Here is a 15,003-nt window from a genome sequence, read left to right on the forward strand (position 1 = left end):
AAGGAAGTTAGGAAACTTAATAACATTAAGAAGTAGTAGTAAGAAACTAGTACTTCTTAAGCCGGAAAAGTAACGAGTCAACTTTGTTCCCCTGCTCTATGTCAGTACCATTTACCTAAAAAAGTGACATGGAAACAAAAGAATGAAGAAGGTTGGTTACTTTTTCAGCTAGTGAAAATTTGGTTTTGCCAACCAAAAGAGGAAAGCTGCAAAATTTACTTGATGCTCCTCTTTCCACACAACAAAGTGGGGAAAATGCCAGCTTTGACACAAGTGATCTAAAATTCGACAGCCTCCCAAAGATTTGTGGGGTTGACTTGAAACTATTGTGTTTAGTGCTGTTTAGACAAACAGTGACCCATAAAAAAAAAAAAAAAAAATTAAAAATTTAAAAAAAAAAAAAAAAAAAAAGGAGGGGGGGTTGCCATGTTTTGCAGGCAGTGGAAATTTTGTTACTACTTTTAAAGGCACAAAACATAGGGTTGAATCCCCCCCACCCCAACAGGCAGTATAAAAAGTGTCTTGTGATGAGAATTTGAAACATTCTAGGGCGTACTCCACTTTTAGCAGTAAGTCATCGGGGACAGACCCCGATGTCTGCCTCCGCCCTGGAAAATGGAACAACGGAACAGGCTAATCTTGGAAAATGTGAGCCATCTCCACGGGTTCACTGACTCTGCAGCCACCGAGCTCTCACTTCCTCCACCTCGAGTCCGTACCAATCGTGGAGCTTGGAGAAGCATCCTGTGCCGGGGGAGAAGGGGCTTTCCAGAGAGGCTCCTCTTCTTCTGGGGGGAACAGGGGGAGCCCTGACCCCATTGGCCCTGTGAGTATTCTCGGATTCGGCTCCGCCCTCCCAGGCCACGCAGGAAGACGCCCCATCGGACAAACCGTTAGCTAAGTACGGCTTGCTCCAGGCGACGCCGTTCTCCTTTGGACCTCCCGACATGATCTGGACCTCATCCTGGTGATTCTTTTGCCCGGAGCTGGACGACGATGTGGACAAGGATGAGGACGAAGAAGAAGATCTAGATTTGGCAGCTCGCTTTGCAGACCTGGACCTGTTCTGCAGGCCTATCCCAGTGGCTTCCTGGATCTCCTCCAGCTGCCTTTCCAGCTCCTTGACCACCAGCCTCATGTAGTCGAAGCTGGCCCGCGACAACGCCTTGACCCACGACTCCATGGCCGCTTGGCTGTCGGCCGCCATCTTGTACACACGAGCCTTGGCGCAGTCGAACTTGACGGCGAAGGCGAACTCCTCGGCCGATTCGCACAGTTCCACGGTGCAGCCCTCCAGGACGATGACGCCGATGGGCTCTCGGGAATCGCGCTCCTCGAAGTAGAAGAGCATGTTGCCCTTGAGGACAAACCAGCGGCGGTGATACGCAGTGTTGCGCTCGCCCTTCTTGAAGAGGAAGCCCGTTTTGTCAGGCGGCGAGTCGCACGTGGCGTAGTGGGCCACGCTGCGTTCGTTCAGCTTCATCTTCACCGTGTGATCAATTCATCTGCATCAGCAAATGGAAAGGCAAATACAAAGCAATGATGATGAGTCATTTTCCTGGCAGGTCACTCTAGTTAGCTTTCCATTACAGGGCTGTTACCACTGTCAAAAATCTTTGCATTTCATAGGTTCTTTAATGTAATGGGTGACTCAAAAAGAATGTGCCAAAAGCATTGAGGTATATTTAAAAATAATAATAATAATTAATAACTGGCTGGATGCAAGTATTGTACATAACTTAGGTTTTTATATCATGTTATACAAGTGCGCAATGTGACCACCACCAGCGGCACAGACAACATCAAGCAAATATGAAAATTCCTCCCAAACGCGCTTCAGGATATTCTCATCCACTGTGTTGATTGCTGGAGTTGCCATTTTGAGCGTAAATAAACGAATGATTTTCCGACAAAGACAAATTGCAATTGACAACCAGTTAAACAAGGATAATTCCTGTATCAAATGACTGCTAATTCAGTCTATTTCAATGATTTTAAAATGAATAAATGCATGATGATTTTGGCACATTCTTTTTGAATCACCTGTATTTTCATAATCTGATTGGCAGAAAAAATTTGTTGCAATACAATTATTGTTATAAACCAAAATATAAAGGATATACTGTATTTAATACCGGTTGCATTTTATTTATTTATTTTTTTTGCTTTAGGGCTATTTGTAATGGTCTGTTGCATTCGAATCAACAAAACATCACAAAAAAAAAATCTGATTGGAAATCGAAATACATGTATGCTTAGCTTCAGCACAGTTATGCTTATAAACGCGAGAGATTCGGACATATAAATGAATTATTCATCGAATTGTCTCTCATGTGGGTTGAATAATAATGTTTTTATATGTCTGAATTTAACATATAAATCATCTTCGGTACATGGCGGCATGTAAAACAATCTTTTGATTAATGTGGGATTGTAAGCAACTTTCAGGTGCATACCGCCATCCAGTGTACAAGAATATGTAGCGCCCATGTCTTCAACCTTCGGATCTATACATAAACGTAATGTCTTTCAAAAATTTAAACAGTGCAGTTTAAAAAGTCTTCGATTTTTGTTTTGATGCTGACAACATTGGGGGGAGCCTGCACTGCTAAATTCATAGCCACGGTGGTTTGTTTAGGTTACATGTTGATGATTTCATTAATGGGTAATTTTTAAAGTGATGAAGATGAGAAATCTTGTGTAGATTTTATTTTTTTTACTGTTCAGTTGTTGTTTACCTCTTATTAAACATATGCCGATTACTGGTTATAAGGTATAGCGTGGTATGAAAACGTCAATGTTTAAAACCCACAAAAATTTTCCGTCATACCGTTTCTAAGGTATTAACTTTTTTATGTCAAAAATGCATGGAGAAATCCCTCACTTGTAGATGCAAGGCTCAACCCTCCCACACCGGTTGTTGCTCAGTGTGAGTCAGCTGTTCTACACGATGGCTGGAGGAGGTGAAACTCCTGAACTATTTCCCTTATCGAAGAAAACGAAATCACTGGTATGGGAATACTTCGGCTACAGAAAAGCTACAGATGGCCGCGGCATAGAGGAGGAGGGCCAACTGACATGTAAAACAGGCGGCTGCCGAGGAAACAATACCTCCAAAATGATTTTGCATTGATACAAGATTAAAGGTTTGTAAACACTGTCATAAACGTTTCAAACCAGCTATGAGAGTTAACTCCAACATGTTTAGTTTGTGTAGCGGTGGTAAAACATGTAGTTTTTTTCTCTCTGGCAACTGTCTGTGTTGAGAAAGAGAGTGTGTATATAATGTAAACATGATACGAGTCATACACACATGCTTTTTATGGAAAATAATTAGTTTTGTTCTGAAGGTAATAACGTTGAGCTGTGGCTGTGGGTTTAGGCTCACCTCAAGGCTCACCACCTGCATTTCTTTTAAATATTTTTTTAAATTTATTTTAACTTAACATTATACTTATGTTCCAGTAATCTAATAGGTTTTGAAAAATAAAAATCCTGTTCAATGAAAAAAAGTGATTTTCTTTTTTTAAACCCAGATATCTCAAAGTAACACATTATAGAGCTGTAATTGCAATACCAAGATACCGTGATATTTTAGTTTAATGTAATCATACCGTCACAATATCGTACCAGCACATGCCTACGTACATATCTACAGTGGTATGAAAACGTATCTGAACCTTTGGAATTTCTCACATTTCTGCATAAAATCTCAAACAAATGTGATCTGATCTTTGTCAAAATCACACAGATGTAAAAACAGTGTCTGCTTTATCTAAAACCAGACATTTATAGGTTTTCATAATTCAATGAGGATAGCATGCAAGCAATGACAGAAGGGGGAAAAATAAGTAAGTGAACCCTCTGCCTAAGGAGACTTCAAGAGCAATTGAAACCAATTTGTACCAAGAAATCTATGTCAGGTGTGTGCCCAATCACTGATGAGTGGTTTAAAGCTGCCCTGCCCACCATAAAACACACACCTGGTAAGAATTGTCTTGATGAGAAACATTATCTGATGTGCATCATGGCTTGGTCAATAAGCTGTCTGAAGACCTGCGATCAAGGATTGTTGATTTGTATAAAGCTGAGAAAGGATACAAAACCATCTCTAAAAGTCTGGATGTTAATCAATCGACAATCAGAGAAGTTGTCTACAAATTGGAAGGGTTTGGCACTGTTGCATCTCTCCCAAGTGGCTGTCCATCAAAGATGATGTAAGAGTTAAGCGTAGAATACTCAGAGAGGTAAAAAAGAACCCTAAAGTGTCTGCTAAAGACTTACAGAAATCACTGGCACAGTCCAATATCACTGTGCACACATCAACCATATGTAAAACTATGGCCAAGAATGGTGTTCATAGGAGGACTCCACAGAAGAAGCCATTGCTGTCTAAAAAAAAAAAAAACAAAAAAAAAAACATTGTTGCTTGTTTAATGTTCGCAAAAAAGCACTTGGATACTCCACAGAAGTTTAGGCAAAATATTTAGTGGACTGATGAAACCAAAGTTGAATTGTTTGGGGGTACCACACGTCATGTGTGGAGGAAAAATGAAACAGCTCACCAACATCAACACCTCATCCCCACAGTGAAGTATGGTGGAGGGAGCATCATGATTTGGGAATGTTTTCCTGCCTCAGGGCCTGGACAACTTGCAATCATTAAAGAATGAATTCAAAGGTTTATCAGGATGTTTTGCTGGAAAACCTGAGGCCATATGTCAGACAGTTGAAGCTGAAAAGAGGATGGATGCTGCAACAAGACAATGATCCCCCCAAAAAAGAAAAATCAACCTAAAAATGGTTTCAAAACAACAAAATACACGTTTTGGACTGACCAAGTCAAAGTCCAGACTTGAACCCCATTGAGATGCTGTGGCATGACCTAGAGACAGCGATTCATGCCAGACATCCCAGGAATCTGACCAACTACAGGAGTTTTGTAGAGCTGAATGGGTCAAGATTAGTCCTGATCGATTTGCCAGACTGATCTGCATCTACTGGAAGCGTCTGGATGAAGTTATTGCTGCGACGGGGGGGTTCACTTACGTATTTTTCCTCCTTCTGTCATTGTTTGCATACTATCCTCATTAAAATAGGAAAACCTATAAATGTTTGAGTGGTTTTAGTTAAAATAGACACTGTTTTTTCATCTGAGTGATTTTGACAAGGATCAGATCAGATTTGATGGTGATTTTATGCAGTAATGCGCGAAATTCCAAAAGGTTCAGATACTTTTTCAAACCACTGCATATTTGTTTTCATCGCGCAAGAGAAAATGACATTGGTTCGCGCATGCGCCAGTATCAGTCTGTCGTAATCTGGTAGCCTGTCACAATTGAGTAGTGACGGGCTGCAAAGTTTCATTGCTCCGACAAGCTTCTTTTGGCCATCACTGCGCAATTTTCGCATCTTTCACTTTCCCTCCGGAGAGAAAACCTCTGCTGCCACCTGGTGTAAAAATTGTTGTCATGATGTCATCCAACATGCCTAACGCTTGCCTGGCACGGCCAGACTGTTCTCCCTGTGTTTTTCCAAACACTGAGAGTATAGTCTGGGACCCAGCCCATTAACGGCCTCTCGAGCAAGTACAAAATCAATCGACAAATCAGATTAGTTTATTTGCGTGACGTGTTCTTAACGAGCAACGTCACTCTTCTGCGTCGGAAGTCATCTCCACAACAACACAGATGGCGAACAGGAGAGCCGAGGATATGTTCCAATCCACGGTAAAATCAGTTTTAGATTACCAAAAACACAACGACAAAAGTCATTGACAACAGTCTGTCTCGCGCTAGCCAGAGGCGTAGCAAGGGTCCCCGGGGGCCCCAGGCAACATGGGGCCCTTTGAGCATGTGCAAGTAAGGGGGACAGTTGGACTTGGAGCAATAGCATATTTAATAAAAGTCTAATAACGGCTCGCTCTCATAGAGCGCTTTTAAGGACACTCAAAGTGCCCCCCCCCCAATTGCATTAATACATACATATTTGCGCAGTAAAATGAACAAGAAGGTGGGGGGGCGGGGGGGGGGGGGGGGCGGGGGATTCGGGTGCGCGCTGTGTGCGGTCATCTTGGCCATAAAAGTGGCAAAAACTAAGCACTTTACACTCATATGGATGTACAACATCATTTTAAGATGCTAAACTAACACCTTCCCTCTTAAAGCAAATGTGCAATGCGAATATAATGTAAAGAACGGTCTCCTCGATGCAGCGAGAATGAGTGGGATCAACCAGCCGACGGAACAGGAATAACACGAAACGGTCGCGCTGATAACGGCTCTAACTTATCATAAGAACTTTATGGCATGAGGAGGAAATACTTACATTCGTTCATGGATGCACAGATTAATCCTCTAACAGGTGGGGTGGCCGTCCTCTGCTCGAAATGCGCACCTTACGCTTACGCCTATTCTCGTTCTCAGAATATGCAGCGCTTGTGACGTAGGACAATAACAGGACTGGTTGCTATGGGAACTTACGCAGCGGCATACCGCATACATAAGGAACCTTGCTAAAAGGAGTATTAAAATTGCTAATAAAATCGTTTAGGATTATTTTAGATGCATATGTTATATTTTTCTTATAGAGTATTCAACGACGAATACGATAGACCCATTAATAGACTTTCTTGGAAAAATCACCATTTCTTTAAGTAGTCACATGAATAATGAGGTGGCCTGTGAAAACCAACATAAAATATTACAGCTAGGACTTTTCATAAAGTTCTTGGTGAATCACTCTTTGCACATACACGTGTTAAAACTGATTGAACTAGCTTAAACATGTAGGCTAATTGGGACTGATAACAGAATTGTTTGATAATCTGTCAAATAGATTCCATGGTATTGAATCACTCCCAATAATTGTAGCTACGACACTGCGGTGAAGCTGAGTGTGCTAAATCTTTGTGTGCCAAATCTGTTGGCCCACTGGGGGCCCCTGCTGGCTGGGGGCCCTAGGCAATTGCCTGCGTATGCCTAATGGGGCGCTACGCCTCTGGCGCTAGCCATGTTGAATAAACTCCGTTCTCATCGTATGTTTACTTCCGCGCGCAAGTCCCTCGTCCCGCCCGTCGCTGATTGGTCCACTCCGCTGTCTGTTTGCTGTGGCTTGCTCCGCCCTGGAAATTTTATCCGCTTAATGGTGGCCAGACTCAATAGCTGGAACAGCGGTGAGTCTGGAGTACCAGGCTAGCCTAACGCCTCCCTCATGTTCTGTGCTAATTATTTCCTTAGTTACTGTTCAACTTGTTTCAATAATTTGTAGTTATGCTATTAGTTTGAATGACCTTTAATGTAATAACTTGCTATTACTTGTCCCTCTTAGTGAAGTGGGTGGAAGGAGGTTCTTCTACTTACACGTTATAGGCAGGAATTGATCCTGCCTGCCTCGTCATGAGCGCCATAAAATGGGTGGTGGCCACTCTAAAGTGATCTTACCAGAATATTTATGATCTATGTTGCTCAAATCAAGTTACATAGTATTGAGATCAGTGGTTCTTAACCTGGGTTCGATCGAACCCCAAGGGTTCGGTGAGTAACTCTAAGGGGTTCGGCAAAGGACCCAGAGGTCCCTATTGTCGTACGCCGACTAAATCTAAGCAAAGTAGTGTGTTAGATTAGGTTTTTGACTAGCTTGCCCCCAATTTACAAGCTTTATTCCATTTCTTTCAACTACTTGTCCTCTATCTGATGGAAGGAAAAACCGTTTTGCTCAGTGGAAGGATGACTCACACTTGGTATGAAGAAGTATAACAGACTGATGGGTAGCGTGGACTCAAATTTCTACCTGTTAAAAACATGCTGTCAAAATGAGAAGAACGCTGAACGGGAATTCGCTTAGATATTCGGTGAGCTATATTGAGTTTGATTTTTTTGTTGTTTTAATTATCTAATTCCAAAGGGTTCCGTGATTGCATATGTGAAATTCGTGGGGTTTGGTACCTTTAGCAAGGTTAAGAACCAGTGATGTAGATATATCTATTGATTGGCCATGTGAAGCCTCGAGACAAAGATTTTGCTTTGACCGTTCTTAGGAATTGAATTGTTTTGAATTACACGATTAATCGTTACAACAATCCGAATATTGAGTGCAAAAAGGCACATGCATTTGATTGTTATAAGAAGGTACTTGGTGGAATAGGTTCTTAAAGTATGATCAAATTAAAGTTAATTCAATTGAAATCAATGAATCAATTTAGCAAAAAAGCAGGAAGTAAACAAACTTCATTTGTTGTTGTGGGCCATAAAACAATAATTTCTCAGGATGGCTCAGGACCCCAGGGCATGAGTTTGCCACATGTTATTTAGGGGATTTAAACATCTTTCACAACAGGATAAACTTTGCTCCGGAGTCACATGTGCGACCGTAAACTGGGTCACAGCCTTAAGTAAACAACTCTAGTCACAGTGGACACATATGCTTTTACCACGAGTTTATATCAGTGATTCTCATAACAGTCGCTGCGAGCAATCGTTTGAAAGTTCGCAAAATTATTTGCTAGACATTACAGTATTTGATATAGTTTTTTTTTTTTTTCTCCAAGAATATATGGGGACCAGTGCATTTACAACAAACTCATTCTTCCCTATCTTAGCATTAGAACAGTTGAATGTTCGGATATACTGTAATTAATCATTACAAAAATCTTGCATGTATTTACTAAATTGTTATTTTTTTAAAATGTAGTCAGGTTTTTTTTATTCCAATTAAATCTTCCGGCATGATAATCTTGTCCTCGGCCATGACCAAGCAGCACTACGGATTTAAGAAATAAATTAATACAAAGTAAAATAAATTTTTAAAATGTATATTTCGTTATTGACTTTTATTTGGTGTCATTGAAAAACACAAAGGAAAAAAAACTGACAGTTTTCGTCATTGACTGTTACTTTTTGTCATTGTAAAAACAAAATGGAAAAAAAATAATGGCATTACAAGTAATACTATATAAAAGGTAGGCATGTGCCGGTATGATATTCTGACGATATGATAACCGTAAGCCAAAACATCATGGTTTCACAGTACTGCAATTATCGTAAATGTATTACTACGGGATATCTGGGTTTAAAAAACAAGAACTTTTTTCCATTGAACAGATTTTTTTCCCCAAAACATATTAGCAAATTGGAACATAAGTCAGATTTTTAGTTAAAATAAAAAAAAATATATTCTAAATCAAATTAAAATAAATGCAGTCCTTTATGTGAGCCTAAACCCACAACCAAAGCTCAACATTATTACCATCACAACAAAAATAATTGAATTATTTTCCATAAAAAGCACATGTGTTTGACTCCTATCATGTTTACATTATACACACACTCTCTTTCTCAACACAGTTACCAGAAAGATAAAAACACCACGTTTTACCACCGTTAGACACACTAAACACACTGGAGTTAACTCTCGTAGCTGGTGGGAAACGTTCATGACAGTGTTTACTAACCTTTTTGTATAAAAGGGACATCATATTGGAGGTATTGCCTCCTCGGCAGCCACCCTCTGCAAACATGTTTTACAAGTCGGTTGGCCCTACTCCTAAGCCGCGGCCGTCTGTAACTTTTCTGTAACCGAAATATTCCCATACCGACGATTTCGTTTTCTTCGATGGGGGAAAAATATTCAGTTTTCCCTCCTCCAGCTAACACGTACCACAGCTGACTCATTGACACTGAGGCTTGAGCCTTGCAGCTGCTAGCCAGTGATATCTGCATGCATTTTTGGGACATAGAAATAGCTAATTCCTTACGGACGGTATGACAGAAAATTTTTGCGCTTTTGAAACCTTGACGTTTTCATAATACGGTATACCTTATAACAGGGGTGGGCAAACCGGTCCTCAAGGGCCGCTGTGCGTCCTGGTCTGTTCCAACTGACCCAGCACAGATAGTATAACCAATGAGGGTTCAGCAGAAATGAGAAGCACCTGACTGCAATCGACTGATTGCAATTGTAAAACAGCAGATTGGTGAAAATGTGTCCTCTTAATGGGTTGCAACAAAAACCCGCACCCACTGCGGCCCTTTGTGGAATAGTTTGCCCACCCCTGCCATGTCTAACAAGAGGTAAACAACAACTGAACAAGTAAAAATTAAATTCACACATCATTTCTCATCATCATCACTGTGAAAATTACCCATTAATTAAATCATCAACATGTAACCTAAACTAGCCACAGTGGCTATGAATAGCGTACCGCACGAATGCTATTTTTAGACCGCAAAGCTGCGTGACGTCACCATCGTAAACCGGAAGGGGGTCAAGATAGAAGCGCCCTCGCATACAACCCATGTTAGTACTGCTTGTTTTCTGTCGGTAATCTTTCAAAAAAAGAACATGCCGAGTAAACACTGCTGCTATGGAACTTGTAGAAATGACTCTAGACATTACGACTACGGATGCATTTTCGATACGATTTTCGATACGAGGGACACGATTTTCGAATCAATTCAATACATTTAATGCTCTGAAACAAAAAAATAAAAGAATTTTTTTAAAATGTTTTTTTATTTTGCTAACAAGCAAAAATAACAATGCCATCATATAAACTTGCATTATAGTGCATAATATTTATGTGCTTACGTCTTATGATCTGAAGAGATTTTGTATAAAAGTGCTGATAACAACCTTTACTGTTTGTAAAGTGAGGCGGGGCACACTGTTGATTGCGATTCTTAGCAGGTATGTTTACCACATGAGAAAAACATCTTCTTTGTGGTCCGAGTCCATCTGTGTTACCTACTGAATTAACAATATTTGCAGCATTATCTATAGTCATTGGTGTGGATTGATTTGGCCTGCTTAACTTCCATTCTTGGGGGTGGGGGTCTAACGTAGCACATCTAGGTTGCTATTTGATGATATCTAGTGTGTGCACGCGAGTGTTGTCGGGCATTATAAAAAGTTAATAAATGCCAAAGAAGTCACGTCTGCTCATTACTGCACAACACCAGCATTTGAAAAAATCGACTTTCATAAAGAGGACGAGTTTGAAGTACAGCGCTCTTAATTTGCCACTCATTGTTCATCATGTAACCGTGAGTTAGCTATTTGAGACCCACGGTCTTAACATGTTGGTTAGCAAAGCGAGGTTTTTCGTAGCAACCAACAATACATTGGCGGACTTCGTTGTACGTATCCGTAAAGACAGTCTTTGCTTAATATGTATGAGTGGGGATAGCATATCAGCTCACCCAAAATGCAGCCAAGCATCTGATCTGTACAATATTGAAGCCGGCAATGATTCTCGTGCACCAAAGCTCCCACCTTTCATGCAGTTTTGGGGAGGAGGGGGGCTGCTAGCGACGGAGTTTGTTTTTTCAAGGCAAAGTTACGCTGGAAATTTTAGCGAAAGAGACGACAAAAATAAGTTCGGAAAATACATTTTGGGAGTTTTTCATTAGGATCGAGTGTTTTTGCGTATTGAATCGAAGACGGCGTATCGAACGGTTCAATGTAAAACCGAGAATTGTTGCATCCTTAATTACAACATATGAAGGATGTTTTCTTTATACGTTTCCCGAAGCCAAAAACTCAGGAAAAAATGTGAACAATGGATCAAATTGTGCGGACGTCCAAGAGACCAGTTTAACGCCAGCAAGGTGAAGCCATTCACCTTCTTATGCATTAAACATTTTGTTGAGGGCCATGGTCCTACAGATGACAATGCTGATCCACTGCCTGCCAAAGCGTGCCCCGAAGAGGTAAGCCATTTTGATATTTCTACTTCTTTTTTAGCGACGCGTTTCGCCATGCTTCTTCTGTCTGACAATGAATGACCTGAAAAAAAATTAAAATGGTATCTGACTGCCACTGTTGTTGCATTTTCTGTTGTAAAAAAAAAAAACTTTAGGAAGGGGGAAGTGTAAATAAATTATAGAATTAAGATTTGTTATTAATGACAAAATTAAAAGTGTTGGTTGGCTGTCACTGAGTAGCATTTGCGATCGCTACACAAAAATAGCAATATAAATTACTAGGGCTGTCCCAAACGACTAATTTTCTCCCGATTAGTCAGCCGACTATTTTTACGATTCGTCGACTAATCTTATAATTTAAAAAAAATTATATATTTTTTTTTTCTTCACTAATTTAGCAATGAAATTTTTGTTGATGCTTATCAATTCACAAAAACATTTTGGAACACTTAAATTCTTTACTGAAGTACAAATAAACAGATAAATAACAATAATAAATCACAAATAAACAATGACTTCAAATGCTGATAGAATTAACTTGTGCAAAAGAATGGAATGTAAACAGATTCAGAACACTGAGTTCTCCTCTCCAACATGATTCAAAACAATTCTTAAAAAAATACCTAGCATTAATATTATAGTATACTGTAGTACTATATGTAATACTATTATAATAATTATTCATTGCCAATCAGACTTTTCATAAAGAGTGTCATTTTAAAGGTATTCTTAGTGTAGAATCTGAAGTATGTGGGATTAACTCCCGAAATCGTTATTTATATGACGAACATGACATGTTTTTATTTTGAAATGCTCACCGGAAGTACGTTCGCTAAACCGCTAATTTAAGCTTTACACTCTGCAAAAAAGCAGTTTTTGTGATTGCATGTGGTGTCAGTAATAGATTTTTTTCCTTTTGCAAATGCTTTTAACCAGCGATTTTTCATGTTTGAAGTGTCACCTTTTCACTGCAAGTTTTGGAGAAGGTTGCCTGTTTTATAGCCGGCTAAAGTAGGTCGTCTTTTTTCCCCATTCACCTCAATGTAGCAATGCTAACGTATATAGTGTTTAATATAGATGTGTTTTCTTATTTTGTATGTCTGAACTTTAATTCTACAGCGTGTTGATGAGAAGTCTCATATGCCATCAGCACGCACGCACAAATGGACGCACGCACGCGCGCACAGCGATAAAACGCAGCCGTGAAAATGACCGCCCTCATTTTTATTTACCATGCGATAAATGAACTCATTGCATATCGCGACAGGCTTACCAACTTTAATAATACATGTCATTAGTTAGTTAGATTACAATCTCCTGTCGTTATCATTCACGGCCGACGTGCAGCCAAGCTTGGCATTGAAGAGACAGAACCCAACAGTGTACCCTCCTTTGTTTCTTTAAAAATAAGTCAATGTTTTGGACTCTCTGGTGCGCTTTTTTTTTTTTTGCTTTGTGCCGCTTTCCCAGCTTGCATACCAAGCGTCCGACATTCTGAACTTTCCACGCATATATATTTTTTAACCCTTCATTAACCATCGAGGGGATGTTGTGCTCGTCGACGGATTTACGTCATCGATGACGTCGACTATGTCGACTAGTCGGGACAGCTCTATAAATTACCCCCTAGAACGGTCAAAGACGTAAGACAACCAGAGGATATATTATATAAAAAAGACAGGGCATATGGTGGTAAAGGAGAGCTTGTTGAAAAAGGAGAACGTCATTGTCAGTGGCGTAAGGGAATGCACACAAGAAAAGGATGTCGATAAAAAAAGCTACCTATAGATCAGGCCGGCTCCTTTTCCCGTCTTTTTCAGCCCTCGACACTCAAGCCATCTCTTTAACTGAACATTTGTATGTTCGTCGACATCTTTACTAGTGAATTTGGCACCAGGGACCTCATTTTCGGACAGAATTGGTAGGTTTAGGTCAGTAAACATCTCGTTCGTACACTACTTACATGCATCTAGAATGAGGGACAAACGCAAGCTTGACCCCCCTAGCAACAGTTGCTAACTTCGTGAATATTAATGAGCAAAGGTGACGTGTTACGTGTGGTACGCTATTTAGCAGTGGAGGCTCCCCCTAATGTTGCAAGCGTCAAAACAAAAGACTTTGGCCTAGTATCCCAAGATATAACCAACTTTCTGGGAGGATAGTTCCAAAACATTCCACAAGAGGGCATGCGGGGTTGGAATTACAAAAAGGTGAGGTTTTCAGCGCAAAATAGGTTTTCAAAAGTGCCATACCGAAATATTTTCGGATGTATAAGAGGAATGCCTGAAGGTTTTGTGCTAACACTGAAGCTATTTTGAACCTTTTAGATGAAATTGCAGCCCCAAATCTTGCTTCATTGTAATATGAAACAAGCTAAGGACTCCGTTCAATCTGCAGTTAAGTAAATAACGCCGCAGGCAGGCAATAATGGAAGAAAAGTGCTTGCTGGCGCTCACCCAAACAAAAGTAACTTACGTGAACGTGGTTTCTTGATTCCATCGCCGCTGCAGCTCATTTAGGTCCAAGGGTCACCACCAGGCATCTCATTTTTTAGAGCATTTTCAAGAACACCCTAATGAAAATGAGAACAACACGACGTATATTTATCACGTTTAGTTGGAAAATAACATGCCGCTGTGGGCTGTCCTCCCCCTCCAAAATGATTCACTGGCTTTGTCACCAGCTTTTGACGCATCAGCACTTTTCCGACTGGATAAAAATAACACGAAGTAAAATGAAAAGGAAACTCTACGACATATATATAAAGTGTATAGTAGCAGACTTTTTTTGTTGCTTTTAGCACTGTTTCTACCGTTTTTACCGCCAGTTTGACGAGATGGTTCAGTCAGCGGTTTAGATTTTCCACCCGAAACGCGCGAAATCTCGGCTAGCGGCATTAAAAGTTGATATTATGGAGTCTACTGCATAAATGGTTTCTGAAAGATGTTACCCGTGAAATTTTAATGCACCATCAGGCTCAAATCCTCGTAGCGTAGTTCATCTGTCTACCCTCCTCTCCCTTTTTCCTATGTCACGTGATCCTCAAAAGAAGCGTTCGTCTTGCTGGCCTGTAGCCCTTGAGATGGGCGGGGAATGTGCGGGGGCGGGGCTTCCTAAAGCGGCAGCAGAAAACAGTTGGAAGGGAGAACAAAACGAGCGCACCCTTTGGAAACGTGGGAAACCGCAGTGCTGCTGCAAGATAAATATAATAAATTTATTTGTGCAATAGTTAATTGGAATCCAAATTATATCAACAATAATGTAGCAAACATTTCAAAACAGTACAATAATATTAATATTA

At 40.4% G+C, this 15,003-nt stretch overlaps 1 protein-coding gene across 1 annotated transcript; it reads right to left on the bottom strand.

Moving 5' to 3' along the window:
* Window positions 1-429: 429 nt before the first annotated feature.
* Window positions 430-14,767, bottom strand: pheta1 (PH domain containing endocytic trafficking adaptor 1). The gene is made up of 3 exons (XM_057831466.1): window positions 14,653-14,767; window positions 14,178-14,274; window positions 430-1,505 (listed from the first exon to the last, which is right to left on the bottom strand). The coding sequence occupies exon 3, from the start codon at window positions 1,481-1,483 to the stop codon at window positions 668-670; it is 816 nt and encodes a 271-aa protein (XP_057687449.1). The 5' UTR covers window positions 1,484-1,505; window positions 14,178-14,274; window positions 14,653-14,767; the 3' UTR covers window positions 430-667.
* Between the last annotated feature and the right edge of the window lie 236 nt (window positions 14,768-15,003).

The sequence above is a fragment of the Corythoichthys intestinalis genome, chromosome 3, assembly GCF_030265065.1.
Source record: "Corythoichthys intestinalis isolate RoL2023-P3 chromosome 3, ASM3026506v1, whole genome shotgun sequence".
Taxonomy (NCBI): domain Eukaryota; kingdom Metazoa; phylum Chordata; class Actinopteri; order Syngnathiformes; family Syngnathidae; genus Corythoichthys; species Corythoichthys intestinalis.

Excerpts from the sequence above, each read along its gene's own strand:
- pheta1 (XM_057831466.1), bottom strand. The coding sequence starts at position 1,483 with ATGAAGCTGAACGAACGCAGCGTGGCCCACTACGCCACGTGCGACTCG.